The sequence below is a fragment of the Aptenodytes patagonicus genome, chromosome 7 (assembly GCF_965638725.1).
Source record: "Aptenodytes patagonicus chromosome 7, bAptPat1.pri.cur, whole genome shotgun sequence".
NCBI classification, from domain to species: Eukaryota; Metazoa; Chordata; class Aves; order Sphenisciformes; family Spheniscidae; genus Aptenodytes; species Aptenodytes patagonicus.
The window spans coordinates 35,640,269-35,657,689 of NC_134955.1; the positions used below are offsets into that span (position 1 = coordinate 35,640,269).

A 17,421-nucleotide genomic window follows, 5' to 3' on the forward strand; every position below is an offset into this window, starting at 1 on the left:
ATTTTTTTCTTCTTCTAAGAGTTATAAATTTGTGGTCGAAGATCAGGTCTACCAGGAATCCAACAATTCTATAGCAGCAATATTCCAAGAGCTTTACATTTGTACAAATGAATCCAAGCACAGTATTTGACACTTCGTCCACTTAGAACTTTTGGTTTTAGAGCTGTAACCATCCGTACCGATCAACTCTAAAAAATGAAGCCAATTTCCAAGCCACTGTAGCTATCCCTTCCTAAATGTCACAGATCATTTAGTAGTCCATAAGGCTTTGGCTGCTGTTTCAGCTTTCAATTCTGTCTAACTCCAAAAGCAGAGATATTTGTAGCAGGAAACTGTAACAATTTTTTGTCTGTCACCCAAATTTCAAAATATCTCCAAGAAAACATCATAAGAACATTGGCTACAGCAAATATATTTTGTTGGAATGAGCAGTATACAGTGCTCTACACAAAAAACAACTGTACAGACAAAAACATTTTCCGTCAGACAGCTCCTTTTCTATCCCATTCTTTGGATTTTGGGAAATTTGAGTTTCATGTATTTTTTAACTTTTAGAAAAAAATTTGATAATAATCATGATAAAACTGAGGCACAGAAAAGCAGACTACCACTTTGTTTAAATATACTCAGTTGAAGGTCAGAGCTAGCAAGTTAACATCGGGCCATCCTCATTTACAGAACTGACAAAAGAATACTATTTTGCTCAGGAAATAATTGCAGGCTAACAGAATAAACAGACTTCACCCCTTTAGGCTCCTTTTATTATAATGATGTTTTTGTAGGAAGATATTAAATTTCTCACTGACCTACGTGTAGAAAAATTTTCATCAGTAATCTCAGTTCTTTGGATAGATTTCAGCGTCTGACTGAGGTCTGATACGAAAATGTTCCGTTCATTTGCAAACTCTGTACTTTGGATCTTACCTTCAGTTCCCTGCAGATAATCTAAGATGGAGGAGAGAGGTAAATCAGGTTTTCATGGGGAGTTTTGCATAAGAGAAACAGCAACGATCTTGAGAACCATTTTACATTAACCTTTCCTAGAAGGGACAGCAGAAAGATTGTTTATACTGCAGTTTCAAATTTAAATTGATTTTGTTATTTTTATTTTTTATTGGCATTGGTAAGCTATTATCTACCCTGTGTGTAAAATAAACTCGCTATTTGGATACTATTTGTCAGTGAGCTTGATGCATTGCATCTTATTCCTGATTTTGAAACCTTGAAGTTGAAGTGACTTAAGTGAAATACATTAAGTGTACAGTCAGAGGAAAACTTGTGCCCAATTTGTTAATTTTGAAGAATTAGGTTGTGCCTGTTGATGATTGAACAGATTCTTAATTAAGACCACAAAAAGGGATAAAAGTTGAAGACAGTTGATCACATGTTCATTCCATGTTTCAAACATACTCAAAATACATAATTATAAGGATAGTTAGAATATTTCCTTTGGTTTTCTTTCCCTATAATTTAGCCACCCTCAGAAAGCAATATAAGTGCTCAAACATGTCCAGTATTGTTTTCATTAGTAGAGATCTAGGCAGAGTGAATTTAAAAATCTTTTCAACAAAAGCTAGTCTGAAATTAGCTATTTATTCCACGACAGAGGAAACCCCTTATTTCTCCCTTTTATTTTTCAGTTTGTATATTATGAGATTGCCATGGTTTTAGATGAACTGCAACATAATTAGCTCAGTTTTTGCTGTTGTCAACACTATGTCTCTGCTAAAATACTATTGGTCCAAATATAGGATTGTTTTTAAAGAGTTTAAGGTACTAAAATGGTGCAAAAAAATACTGAAATACAAAATGTTCTGAACACACACACACACAAATATTATATTAAAATCTGTATGTTACTTCATATAAAATATTTAAATATAAAAATACATCACAAAAGCGCTTGGGTACCCAAATACATGTGGTGTATCTCAGTTGTTTTACTAAAGCAAAATGGCAAATGTAGGGAACTGTGCCATTATGATTAAAGCTTCATGCCTGTATATCAACTATTGGCTGAACGGTCAGAATGTGTGTCCTAAGTGCTTTCCATAGTTAGGTCTGCAGAAAAGACTTAATTACAGAAAAACTCATAATTTCCCTTTATCTGTGCACTTCTGTTGCTTACTTCCTTTGCTGGGTCTCTCAGAAGACAACTGAGTGAGGATATTGTGCATGTGAAAGCTTTAATTACACTTAGAGCATAATACTTCACAAATACCCATTTTTTCATTTTTGAAACACAACCATCCGTTTGGTTTTCTCACCTACAGAAGCATTCACAGTTCTGAACAATAGAGACATTTGGAGCTTTTGTATGTAAAGCAGTTTTTTACAGTTCCCTGACTCGGGCATCTTTCCTTCAAAGCAGCCTGAGGATAATTGTCTGTTGTCTTTTACAGCCTCAAGGTACTCTGTGAAACTACAGTGTTAGCTTCAGTGTCCCAAATGACACTCAGCTTTATTTTTTACACACTGCCTTTTTTACATAGCATTATTCCCCAGAAATTTTTATTAAAATATAAAACACATTCCTTGCTCCAAATACATAAAGAATGGTTGTTTTCTGTTTGATCAAAGGACAGGAATTTTAAAACATCTTGATGTTAAGCTCTTATCTTCATAAGGTATCCTGAGATACATAACTTCATTTTCAAGAATGATAAATGTTAGGTAATTCTCACTTATTTTAAATTACCTTCAACTACCAAGACCACTTCACTGGTAAGAATGCAGAAGAACCCTTTAAAATTACAGGACTGAGCAGTATAAATTTCCATAGGGGATCAGCCTATTTGTTAACAGAGAGGTTTGTCATCATGCTACTGAAGCAACACAGTGAAACTGTTACAATACTTGTCATTTTAAAATACAAGGCTATTTTGATAGAGCATAACAACAGTAACAAAGCAGATGATAAATAGTAAGAGAAAATAGAAATATCAGTTTATGCAGAAATGGTGAAAGCGAATATATGCGTTACCTTTGCAGTCTCAATATTCCACCTAATCTTGTCAGAATGATGAGGCAGCTGAAATTGAACGCAAACGTTTCTGACAGAACAATCCTAGAAATCCTTGTGTATTTCTTATAAGAGAATAGTTAAAAAAGTAAAACCCTGCAACCAGTGCACCTTTACTGAACTCTGATGATTCAGTGGCATTCTCTCCCTTATACATTTCTCTGAGGACAATTAAGTCACATCATTTCTGAAATCCTACTATAATTGAAAGGTACAGAAACAGTGTTACAGTAAGTAAAATCAAAATGCTAGCTATTTTATCATGGGGCTATCCAGAAAAAGAACATATCAAAAGCGCAGGGACAATGAAAAAGAGAAATATTAAAGTTTAATCTTATATTAGTGTTTAACTTGAAAAGAATTGTTTTTCTTGGCTAGATAGGCACATGCTAGGAAACACTTCTATAGGGAGCTCAAAGATATTCCAGGAGAGCAAATATTGTGACTTCAGCCACAAAAAGTACATTATGTGTCCTGTAATATCAAAACATTGTTTAGCAAACTACTTAATCCTGTATCCAAATAAATAATGCTACTGTTGTCCAATCAAATACATAATCAGTGTTGTCTCCACACACCATGGCAAAAATAATTGGCTTTTATTGCAACCATAGCTCTCTGAGATAATTTGTCCATATCAATCCCACTTCCTTAGGAATCTGATGCCTGCATCCAAGATGGACCCACTTCATCCAGGCAACACCTGCACCCTGCACTCGTGTCTGTCTTCTCCTCACCCTGCGGCATCGCTTCTTAGCTCCCTTATGTAAAAGTCACGAAGCGAAATAGTTCCATAAACTATGGCTCACAGAAGCTAAACAACCAGATAAAATATGGTGGTTATCAATGCTAATTAACACAATAAGGCTTTTCCTCTCAGAAAAAAATGGAGAAAGCTTTTGGGAAAGCCTTTTTCTCCTGGGTGCTTGTGTTACAGGAGCAGACTTCAGTGGAAGAATTCCTTTCAGCCTGTTAACATACCTGCTGGGCTTCCTTACTTAAAACTGTTGCTATATAGTATTTTTTAATGTGGAATAGACCTCTTCCTGCAATTTTTTTCTGGATCCTTTTAACAACCTATTGTCAAGAGGATTTTCATTATGACACTGATGTGTTCAAGTAACATTTCTGTGGTTTTTTGCAATTTTATAAACACCTCACATGAAATTTTGAATGCTGGGTGATTTTCAGTAAACTATGACAGGCACAGAAGTAAAATAAGAACTTGACTCGAAACCAAGCTTATGTAAACCAGAAGTGTGGGAGAATTCAAAATGCCTCTTAAGAATTCTATTATCTATGGAGTGATTAGTACTGAGCAATCTAGAAACCAGCTAATCAGGGCTGTTTTTCATTACTTACTGTTGTGATGCTCCCTGAACCAGTAAATCATTCCAATAGTCTAGACTAGCAGTCTCCAAAGTGGGGTGCATGCAGGATGATGACTAACCTGATCTCCTTTTATGACAAGGTGACCTGCTTAGTGGATGAGGGAAAGGCTGTGGATGTTGTCTACCTAGACTTTAGTAAAGCCTTTGACATCATTTCCCACAGCATTCTCCTGGAGAAACTGGCCGCTCATGGCTTGGATGGGCGTACTCTTTGCTGGGTAAAAAACTGGCTGGATGGCCGGGCCCAAAGGGTGGTGGTGAATGGAGTTAAATCCAGTTGGCGACTGGTCACAAGTGGTGCTCCCCAGGGCTCAGTACTGGGGCCGGTCTTGTTCAATATCTTTATCAATGGTCTGGACGAGGGGATCGAGTGCACCCTCAGTAAGTTTGCAGACAACACCAAGTTGGGCGGGAGCGTTGATCTGCTCGAGGGTAGGAAGGCTCTGCAGAGGGACCTGGACAGGCTGGATCGATGGGCCCAGGCCAACTGTATGAGGTTCAACAAGGCCAAGTGCCGGGTCCTGCACTTTGGCCACAACAACCCCATGCAGCGCTACAGGCTTGGGGAAGAGTGGCTGGAAAGCTGCCTGGCGGAAAAGGACCTGGGGGTGTTGGTCGACAGCCGGCTGAACATGAGCCAGCAGCGTGCCCAGGTGGCCAAGAAGTCTGCAGAAAAGGAGGCTGAGGGGAGACCTTATTGCTCTCTACAACTACTGAAAGGAGGTTGTAGCGGGGTGGGTGTTGGTCTCTTCTCCCAAGTAACAAGCGATAGGACGAGAGGAAATGGCCTCAAGTTGCGCCAGGGGAGGTTTAGATTAGATATTAGGAAAAACTTCTTCACTGAAAGGGTTGTCAAGTATTGGAAGAGGCTGCCCAGGGAAGCGGTGGAAGTCACCATCCCCGGAGGTACTTAAAAGACGTGTAGACATGGCGCTTAGGGACGTGGTTTAGTGGTGGACTTGGCAGTGCTAGGTTAACGGTTGGACTTGATGATCTTAAAGATCTTTTCCAACCTAAATGATTCTATGATTCTATGATCCACTGGGGTGCAGGGAGAAAATATTAGAATATACCTATATTGGGGGTGTGTGCTCAAAAATTTTTTACTGATAGGGTGCACGATCAAAAAGTTTGGAGACCACTGGTCTAGACCATCTTTTTTTTTTTAATAGTCTGCCAGCATGACTGGGCACTCTATGTAAGTACTTAGCTCAGACAACAGTGTTTCATTGGTAATGATGGTACTATATTATGAATTTCACATTATTTGTAACCTTGATATATTGTGGTATGAGAATATACGTGCTAGAGGCTGGGGACATGTCTACCATAGCCTGTTAGTTCAAAACGGTAGTGCACTTTTGACTTTGGTTCATATCACAAAGCAGTCTTTAAGGATATGAACTGGAATCCTTTCAGATAAAACTCATTTGGAAGATGGACTTCAGCAGCACATGTAATCCACTCCAGCTGTTAACAAGCACAGAGTTCACAGAATCATACTAGAAGTAGTTCGAAATAAAACATATCAAAGAACATACGATGTGGATGCTGGATCTCCAGCACCAAATGCTTTACTTTATAGTTGGATGCATTTTACTGGTTTGCATGACTTGGTAACACAGACGTAGCTCGAGATAAATGTTCAGTTCTCAGCACTAGGGATGCAGTGGCTAAGGCTAAGGAAGGCTTTTTTAACTTCATCTCCACCCGCTTTGCTCTGATTTTGTTTACCTAGAAGACATCCATTTGTGGAAGCCTTTAGGACATCAGTTAAGCCAACATTCCAGCCCTGTGCACTGTCAGAGATGAGATGAGCCACTTACCCAACATATTCAATAAAACATAGAATCCACTTAAAACTTTCCATTTTACATCTGTGCTCCGATACAGCTCATCAGCACGAAATCTCATCTAGATGAATCTTGTGCATCTGATAAAAAAAAGCATCTGAGCAAACAAAATGCCTCTAGCCACATGGTTCAACACATCTGTTAATACTATTTTACACCATTCCCTTATGATATTTCCTTGAAGGAAGTTTTTGGTTGGTTTTGTGTTAAAAACATTTCATGTTTCCTATTCTGTTTTAGACAGTGGACCTTACATATGATAGGGTAACTATTAGGATTAGAGCACCACAAAAAAATTTTAATTATCAGAGAAGTTTAATTAGGTGTAATCACACATTGAAGTACTAAGCATCACTCTATTAATACAGTTTACAAGCTTGCGTATCACAGGGAGGCGTGTGTAGTCTTTGGCGTCTTCCTACTGTGTTTTTCCAATCAAGCCATTAAAACACAACATAAAAAAGCATCTAGATAGAAAACATGCTATGAAAGCAAAATAAACTACACTATTTTAGCAGAATTATCTGCAGTCTACCAGTTACAAATCTTTTTCAGAAAAATACAATCTATTGAACCGGTTTCTGCTGGAGAGATGACTGCTGTGTTATAACCAGATAAGGTTTCAGCTTCAGCAGTTTGAAGTGAATGCTTTCTGTTATTGGCAACTTTTTTTCTTTTTTTTCCTTACAATCAGTAAATTATCAGTCAATAGAAGACATATAGTCAAAGCTTCAGCGCCTGCTTTCAGGCAGTCTTACAATTAGCATAAATTAAGCATGAGAGTTAATTTTAAAAGTGCAGTAGAAGAAATAAGTAAGAATGTTGCTGAAATGCAACCAAAAGTGCCACTTGTGGACGTTTCTGTCTCAGTCTCTTTATCTGTTCCTCATATGGAAGTGCTTCTATAAATTAGGTAATTTTTATAATCTGACTCTAAATCTTTTTCAGCCCTACTATGTCATTTGTGTGATTAGGGGATCAGGCCTTCACACACCATTGTATATGGGGGGCACCAGAGGCTCATACATAACAGAAAAGGTTTTGCGTTCTGGTCTTAGTTCCTTTCCTAATAACTCCTCACAGTCTTTCTTCCCCACCCCCTCCCATCCCCCCCCCACCCCACCCCCCCGCCTCTTCAGTTGCTCCTGAACACTCAGCTAATAGTAACCACCTTAGCACACTTCTCAGACCTCATTCTTGGATTGCAATAATCAAATTAGAGCCCCCTATTTTATATGCAAATTTAGGATTTTTTCACACCTCCCATACACATCACTTAACATTTACCTGCATTGAATTTCATCAGATGGTTTGTCACCCAATCACTCAGTATTTCAGTGTCCTTATGTGCAGTTATACTTCATTTCTCTACAAATAATAATTTTCATAATTCACAAAGACACTACCTGTAAATAGCTGTAGAACCTGAATGTTTTTTTTTTAAAAACCCAACTGTTCTCCTTTTTTCCTATATATACAGTACCAGCATTCATCTATTTTGACAATCATAAAAAGAAAGAATGTTCAGAAATCTATTTACTGCAAGAAAAGATCATACTGTAGGTCTCCCTCAAACTCAGTCAAGCCCCTAAACAACTGTGACATTATCAGTTATAATAGGACAACATTAAATTTCCTTCACAGATCTCAAAAGAGAGTCACCAGGATACATTCTTATAGGGTAAATATAACCAAACAAAACTTAATGTAACAGGTCACATGGAAAATGATGAGGGCTTTTATATAAACTCGATTTACTTATATACTTGCCAAAAGCTATTTGCTGCTTAATGAAGCTGAGCTATGTTTTCTCCTCTCATTCAGTCTAAGTGAGATCCCATTTAAGAACCGACTTTTCCAGTGAGAATGGAAGCCACTGAAAACATTGCCCAGTATACCAGGTCAGATGAAAAGCACAAGAACTGTGTTAGAGCAAGTAAGAAGATGCCCCAAGACCTAACTAGGTTTCAGGTGATGACTGGTACAGAGATATGTATTTAGCAAAAATGGAAAACGAAAGAAAGCCAGGAGGAAGTCAGAGAAAATTGGTTACTATGGCCACAGAGAGAAGCAGAGATATTTTTTATGCCGGAAAACAAGAAGAGATTTGAAATCTCTTGTTGTTTATTTCTAATGTATTTAGTGAAGAAAACTTTCATAGACAAACAGGACTGTGGTAATGAAAAATCTGATACACATTAATCTCCCCTCTTAAGGGCAACAGCACCAAGAATGCTTAAATGCTGGGTAACCAGAAAGGCTTGAAAGATCAACAATCTACTGGTTTGTCTTGTAAATTAACTTTCAGCTATTTTTCTTTTTTCATCCTACAGATACTTCTCTCTTTGCAGGAGAACTACAGAACTATTTTGTTTGCTTTGGAAAGTAAATAACAATATTACTAAAATGATTTTATGTCATTGGCATTTCAACTTAAATGGATGCACTATCTTCCTGCCCTTCCCTTCCCCATGCTGCAATATTCCATGATCTGCAAAACACAGGCTAAACTTCTTTTGGATGTTCATAAGACCAAATTTTACAATAAAATATAAAATACATTATTTTAAATCCTTCTCACATTAAAACAGGAATTAATAACAATGCTTCAGCATCTTGTATATTCAAGACAGCTTTTAAGAGGAAGGTAGCTTGGTGAGGTGGTCTCCTCTGTCATTTCTGGAGCCATGCAGTCTCTGAGGCCACAGAGCCTATGAAACATAAGATGGAAGACAGCAGGAAAACAAGAAGTGATAATTCCTATTTTCATGTGGAAAGTTAGTGAGTATAATACTTTTTCATCCAGAGCATCTAGGCATTTGATGTCCTTGCCAGGAAAGCAGAGGAGTGCTTGCAATACACTCAGCAGTCCTAATAGTGATCAGAGTTTGATCACTAACAGATGTAAAGAAATTTGGGCCACCCCCAGATACTTACTAGTGTCTCTTCCAAATCAAAAACAGTCAACCGGCCTCTTCACTGCCAGATGCCAAAGAGAGCGGATGCTCAGCTTCCCCCGCCCCAGTTGCTTGGTTTACATCATGCACATCTCTCAAAACAGTACAGAAGCAGCAAGGCAGAAAGGAAAAATGGAGTATGTCTGTAATACTGGTAATGGCAGCAACTGCCTCGGCCTAAAAGAAATCCCATGAAATGCCGGGGAACATCCACAAGGGCAGGGCTGAATCCTGTTGTCCAATAATCAGGGAACAGCGATACAACCACTTCGGCCATCTCTCATTTTATGTTCTTTTTGTACAGATGTTTTTTTGGTTGAGAGGTCTGTGATTGCAGTGACTATCCATCACTCACAGAAGATGAGAGAAACAGATGAAAAGCCCCTTCAGTGAGTACTCCCTAAGGAGTTTCTATACAAAACCTATGCTATAGCTATTGCTATCTCAAGAGGACAGTCATGTCCTTCAAGTAAAAAGAGTCTCAAACCTATCAATCAGAGCAGAAACAATCCAAGACTCAAAACCAATATCCACAACAACTACTGGCTTCATAGGTGGGAAAAAAAATATCCCACAATAGAAAAGGCATTCTTATGAAACGCTCCTCTTTCGCTGGTGTGAATGTGCCTGGACAGTGGTTCAGGTTGCACAGCCAGGCTTGGCACCAAAAACCTAGATTCTAAGCCAGAACCCAGTGTAATACAGACTGCACTTTCCAGAAGGGGAAAAATCAGTTTTAGAAGAAACAAAGCTAACTTAAAACAACGAAGGACTAATGAGAAGAAAAACTGACATAACATAACAGATAATGAAATCAGTCAACTAGAAGCAATATAATATAATATGATACAATATAATATAAATAATCAACTGTTGACAAGAACTAAAAGAACAGAGCACAAATGCATGGCATGAGGAAAGAGCTAAGAGCACATTTTCAATATTGCAAGGGGTGTAAATCTCTAGCCTAAGCGACTCTATATATGTGCTTATAGCATGAATGCATACACACAGACAAAAAATTAAAGAAAAGTAGTTTTTTGTTTCATATAATGTTTTTCAATTTTGTCACATCATCTCACACACAAACATTTCATTCTCTCCAGCATGGAAACAACAAAAGTCTGTAAGATCATTTAATGATTAATACAGCAAGCAAAAACTCAAAGTTCTTTCTGTCTTCTAAACAATTGAATTTACATTTTTTGTGAGTCATACGTAGCTTGAAAAAGAATACTAACCAGTGATTGACTCTGCTAATGCAGGATTTAGAAATTAACTTGGGGAGAAATCTGTGTGTACATCAGGTGAACTTTAATTACAGGGAAATATGATGAGATGTAAAGTTGTTCTAACGTAACATGTCTCACTTTTCAATTGTCCTAGCTGGATTCATGGCCATAAGAAAAGTCTCCTTTATGGAAACCTGAGAACCAAGTAGGAGATCCAAATCTGGAAGTTTATCAGGGATTTCATACGCTAAATTGAGATCTCAGAATAGTGTCTTTTTTTTGTTACTGGTTGGGACACTTGCAACTCCTTTTAGAAACCTTCTTTTCCTGGCTGCAGGAGCACAATGAAACTGTCTACTGGAGGGTCAGACTCCGAGTGCATGTTAAGAGAGTTAAAAGACAAGCCCTCAGTTTTAGCCAACACACAGTCCAGCATGACTAGTAATCTAATCATGGAAGAACACGTGACCATCACACATTGCCTTTAAATCTTTTTCAACTTGTATCTGTAAGCTTTGGAGTCTATGGAGATACTACTTGTTAATACTCATTAGCCATTCAATTGATAATATCCTTTTATGTCATGCTACTCAGTAAGAGCTCTTGTGCCATGAGTTAGTAATTCTAATCTGAGAGGCAGAAGGAGGAAAATATTGGCAGAAAAACTGAGAACCAGAATTGTCCTTCCTGCAGGGTAAATAGTAAAGCTTCTTGGTGCTTTACGTTTCTCAGTAATGGGATTGGTGGGAGTGCATACTTTAAACAGCTTGAGCCTCTTCAAAAAACTCTTACTCTGAAAGATCGCTGAAGGGAAATCTCTGTTTTGTTTGTGCTAGATCCAAACAGATACACAGAGCGATAATCTCAGCATTATAACCAAACTGTGATACCTCCCATCATAAACCCTGGGGAAACTTTTTGTGGAGACCCTCAGCAAACGCTTATACACTTAGCAGATGAACATCAATACAATGATGAAATAAACCAGATCCAGGACTTAAACTCCTATGCAAAACTGGGATGACAGCACGTCTTCTTGTTTATGTAATGCATTGTCGATTCTGTAGAATATGCAAGAAATATTTAAATGCCCTACCACCCACTATCAAGATACGAAGCCAGTTTTGCGAAGTCTGAATATTTTGAACCACAATTCTGTTCTTATGGACCATCCACCACAGTACTAATGACTACCTTTCTTTCATTTGTGTTTTTTTGATACAGGACTATCAACCGGCAGTTGTTGACAAATTGCTACTTAATTTTTCCACACATTGATAAACATGAAAATGCTTTGAAGGATCAAGGCCAGTGTCTCTTGGCTGCACACAGAGGTTGCATGACTTTCATCAGCTACTCCTAGTGGCATAAAGAACAGATTCTGGCATACAGTGTTAAGTAGGTATGTGACACCACAAGGTCTACAAACCAGATGATGTCCAAGAAAGTCTCTGAATAGATTGATTTTATTTGTAATCATTTCAAAGACGCATATTTTCGATGGCAGAGAGTCCAACTTTGCTCTGAAATGCAGCTCACTGATACTGAAATCAGCTTACTTTGTTCATAAGACATTCCTAAATACGATTGTGTGGAAAAGTTAAAATCTCATGAATTCCTAAGTCATCTAGAGCAACTGACCTCTAAGAAAACACAGTGTTCCCCATTTCCCTTCTGGCTACTTCCCCCTCTCTCACATTTTTTTATAATTTTCTACTCTTGGATCTTTATCACTGGAGTCTGTCGCCTCACAGACGGAAGACAATCTGAGAGGAACGTGTTTCAGCTATTCATGAAAAGGATTTTTATATATTAAACTATTAAGCGAACACATACTTCTGAAGAAAAAAAGTGAGCTATCCTATCATTATTCAGGGGAAAAGGCCTGTAGTCTTAAATGTAGCCTTTAATACTTTATGCATATGTGCTTTAATTTAATGAGCAACTATAGAGGAATTACAGGTGTTCTCTGAGGAGCATAAAGTATGCCTCTGTGTGAAAGGGTGGGAATTCTTTTTAGTTCCATTATCCATCTTCCTCCAGAAATGCTTTACATCTAAATTTACAAATTTACAACTAGTACTAAGAAAAATTTCTAACAAGATTTCTTAAAATTAACTATCAGAGGAGATAACCATTTAACCTTGTTCTCTACACTGGAATGTCTGTCTCATACCACAGGTATTACAAGAATGAAATACAATGGCAATGTTTTTCTTATGCATATTACTTTTTTGAATTGAACATCTGCTGCCAAATTCATTTCTGGTCTTGAGATGAGATGCATGCATATGCCTACATGAAAAGCATATGGGGAAGCACTTAAAAAAACCCACAATTCAATTCCTTTCTGCTGTTGACTTGCAAATCCTACCAAACCAAGTATTTTTTTAGAAATCTGTTAACGAATGGTCTTCTCATTCACCGAGTCTTCCTCTAGAATAACAATCCTTCACAACATCATGTATTTTCTTTGTAATGACAGAATGCTGCAATCAAAAAGAGCATCTCTCATGGTGTTATAAACCATAAGATGCCACTGTTAACGTATAAAACTATCTACAGGCACATCACACAAACTTTCCCTCATCGGTAATAGTCATAAATTGCTCCTTACTCTTGATGCAAACTCCACATTGTAAATGAAATTATATTTTGTCATGAATGTCATTAACTAGAAATAAAGAAATGTTAAGTTTGCTGCTGTTCTTTTCCTCTCAAATGCAATTGCTTTAATTTCCAACCAGAAGATGTTCTTCAAAACCAGTGTTGCCTGATATGCTCACCGGTCCCTACGTACATGAAATCGTTTGGCTTGGAAGACCTCTCCTTTAGGCACAACATACTACTACAGTGGACGAGGAGCAAAGCTGAAATCTGTCAATGCGTTTTTGCAAGTTTGAAAAAGCTCTTTGCTTACAGGATAAATAATTCCAATGAGAATAGAAGTCTAGAGAAAGTTGAAACAGTGACACTTTCTCAGAAATATGCTGTAATTCCTATATTTACTGTCTTCATCAGTTCCTGCAGTATTTTAAAACCAGCAGGTACTGAAAATGAAGTGCCATTGCTTTAACTGGTGTAGAGAAATGACAGGAATGCACATGGCAGTACATCCATTTAGACATTCACTCAGGTTTTCCTCCTCTGAGACCTTCTCTTAGTGAAGCATTTGTCCTGAAGATCCTGTGATAGAAGACATTTCTACCTTCTAGAGAAGTTTTCGGGGTGAAACCTGTGATGGTATCTTCATATGGTTACCTGTTGAGCACTCTCACTTTGGGAACCTAAGCACCTATGACAAAAATCTAGGGAAGGTAAGTTACATGACACTCCATTTCAGACTGATACAGGTGCTGAGGAACCGTAGTGGTGATTGGTTCTACACAATTCTTCCTAACCTTGGTAAGGTGCATGAGGGTAGTTAGGGTACATGCTATCACTTCTGCCATAAATACTCCTAATTCATATGCCTATAAGCACGCCAGACACAACTTAATTTTGGTAAGCTGGATGCACTGCTGCACTGCTTCGATTATACCCAACACTGACCATATACACTTATTCAAAGAAATAGGCACACATATGTGCAGGCAATATTCTAGATACATAAACCATATATGATGTCACAGTACATATATACACATAGTAAAATCACACTCACATGCAAGGATAAATATATTCTAAACGCTCCAGAATGGAAACATTATAAACACATGTTAAAATTTGCTAAGTATTGCAATATGGACAAATAAATTCTCATATATATATATATATATATAAAAATACAGGTTATTTTTTAAATTACTAATACATTTAGAAACATTTATTTAATTAATCTTCTAAAGATACTTTTCAATTGGCAGGTATATTAATGCTTACAGAGTTTTTCCTCTTCCATAAACTCAGAGATACAGTCTCTGCTTACAACAGTGTTCTACCTAAGATGTAATTACGTGAATTAACAAAATCAATACATGTTTTCCTCAAATTATGTTGAGCTGTAAAAGAGGTTAATCTACCACCTTTTCTACAATATATGCAAATGCTGTCAAAGAGACTTATTTATTTGTCCTAGTAATTATTGCTCTCTGCCTGATAAAAGTACCCTCCTTTGCCATTTAAGCAAGCAGTTTACTTTGTAAGGACTATCAGAAAACACGAATATTCTAACTTCTGTGAATATAATTCAGCAACTTGTCAAGTTTAATCATATATTAAAATAGGAGCTATTCTTCTTGCATATTTCATCAAATTAAACCTCTTAATATTTCATGTTTAAATAGGGGAGGGATAGTTGTGAGGCAAAATAATTCTGAACTATTGTACATGGAAATAGATTCTGTCCTCTCTAGAAGTAACATTCCAATAATCTCATTTGCTTTCTCTTTTATTTCCTCCTCTCCTTTTTCTACTCAAATCTGCTTGGAGAACCTTTCAGAAGTTAAGACTCCTATATTTACTGCAAGGATACTCAGTCTCCCTGTTTGTCAGCTGCTATTAAAAGTACATATATAGAAAATAATACTTTTCCATATTCGATATAGATTTGTCCATTATACTCACTGCTAGTGTGTCGTAGCATCTTCCAGTAGTGCCTTATTTCATATGAATAACACCTATTGTATTACAGCTTGAGAAGTTCAATCATTTAAGGTGTGAGAGGTGGGCTGACTTCAGTCACAACCTAAAAAAACCCATTACCTGAACAAGACAACACAGCTACCAGAAACAAGTAAAGGAGGTGATTTTTTCCAAACACTTTAAATAGTTCTGACTTAGAACAATACAATCCTCCCTCCACGCTTACATGCTGGCACAACTGAGATCAATGAGTAACCCATCCTTTACTGTTTCCTAGGATCTCAAGCATTTAAACACCAGCTGAGTGAGAAAGAGCTGAAAAATCAGAACAGGCCTCCTTAGCAGGTGGGAGGAAAAACACATTCCTGTGACTACTGATCTTGCCTAATACAGTAAGTTCCTAAAAATAAAACTATTCCTTATTTCCCAGCATTCCATTTCTCTTTGTTCACTGAACTCAGTTTGCACAATGAAGCCAGAAATATCAGCTTTCTTTTCTCCGTCTTCAACATTAGCAAAATGTCAGTGGGTTTGGATTTCTTATATTAAAGGAGAAAGATTATGGTTCAGGGTTTTTGTCATTTTTGGTTTTATAGTTTTGGTGCAGTTCTCTGAACATCATGAAAATATTACATAACACTAATAAGTTTTGAAAATCTTCTTTCTTACTTTCTAATACCAAAGTCTAAACATTGGATCTATCCTAATAAATCATGCTCCTCTTGATAATTCAGGATAGAGGAGTCCATGAATCTCAGAGGAGAGAAATAAATTTTGATCATGGCGGAGTGATAACTTTGACCGATGCAGATACAGGCAGTCACCGTATTTGTTTACGGTGGGTTTGATGCTAATTGAGGAGGAATAAATCCTCACAACTTTACACACTGCGAAGTCATGTCTAGATCAGATGATTACGCAACCACTTCCCTTTACTAGATTTTAAACTACTCTTGACTCCCTTTGCACAGCTGAAGATGAGTATATGAAACGGCACAATGGGTTAAGTAATCACAATGAGCAAGCAATATGTCAGGCTGATTTGACTACCAATCAAATAAAGAACCAACTACACAGACCATGCTACCAGACCTAGGCCAAAATCCCACCTAGTACCCATCTTTTACTCCACTGAAGAACAAAACTGACACAAATTGCTGAAGTACTTTCCATGAGTAGACTCAGCTAAAGTGAGTTTTGTCATAATGCACATTGTATTGGAGGTAAACTTCAGTATTTGTTGTTGTCACTCCTCAAAATCAAAGAGCTTTTAATGATTTCGAGTACCAATGACTTCATACTATCCCCTTCTTAAGATAGATAATGTTGAAAAAAAAATGGATGTGCTTTTGATCTCAAAAGCAAAAGGACACTACATTTATATTTATTTTGTGTTATGAAAATATAACTCAATGTTCACAGTAATCCTGTATCTGTCTTCAGGTAACAAAACAGAAATATGTTGAATTACACGTGTTTTTGGCATCAAACAAACCCTACTGAAGTCAACTTAAGCTGAAGGTAAACTGTACTTGTAAAAATAACAAAAATTCTATTTTAGATGCCTAAATATGGATCTAATAATTTTACTTTAGACACTTTTTCCTGCCTATGATACACTTCAAAGCAAAAAAATAACATGGCTTTTTAATGTAACATCTCTGTAATTCTCCAAGCAAAGAAATTCAGTGTTGAAAGGCAGTAATACTGTACCTTGATTTCTTCTATTTCGTCTGGCACTATCTTGTATGCAGATACAGTCCCACCCAACCTGAAATCAGGAGAAGAAAAATATTCTCTGAAATTAGAAGAAAAATGTTCTCAAAATCAATAACACAAAGCACAGCATGTTAATGGTGTCATGACTTGTTCCAAAACATAAATATCCCTTCTACCAATTTAGAGGTAAAATCCACCAAGCCCCAAAACAACAGCAAAAAAAAACCCTTTCCTTTCTTTATCCAAAGAAAAATCTTCATGTGATTAACACAAACACTAGAAACAAGGTGTCCTTCACTAGCCTGAAAGATAAGAATTAGGTCAACCAAGCAGAATTACCATCACCAGGGTGTTATTCTTTATATTAACAGCCATCAGTCATCATATTCTATGATTTCTTGTTTGTTGTCTACATCGTATGGATGAGTTTAAATATTTGAAGCCTGATGTGCTTTGTGCTTAGCATTTCACTAAGCTGCTATACAGTCTTAAACGCATCCAAATGCAATTCTAGAAATTGAAATTTTTTAATTATATGTGCTTGTACAGACCTCAAACCACAGACTCTATGGCTTCCATGTTTGAAAAGTCTCTGGAGTTCATGATTGGTAATAAAAAGCAGGTGATGTGCAATAGTTGGCACTGATGTAGAAAAATAGGGGG

At 37.2% G+C, this 17,421-nt stretch overlaps 1 protein-coding gene across 22 annotated transcripts in view; it reads right to left on the reverse strand.

Annotated features, from left to right (window-relative positions):
- The window catches only part of GPHN (gephyrin), a 301,882-nt gene that overhangs the window by 159,486 nt on the left and 124,975 nt on the right, over positions 1-17,421 (reverse strand). For all 22 annotated transcript variants that reach the window (XM_076344877.1, XM_076344875.1, XM_076344873.1 and 19 more), the window contains exon 3: positions 16,753-16,810. In XM_076344877.1, coding sequence (XP_076200992.1) covers positions 16,753-16,810 — 58 coding nt within the window. The remainder of the gene's footprint in view (positions 1-16,752; positions 16,811-17,421) is intronic.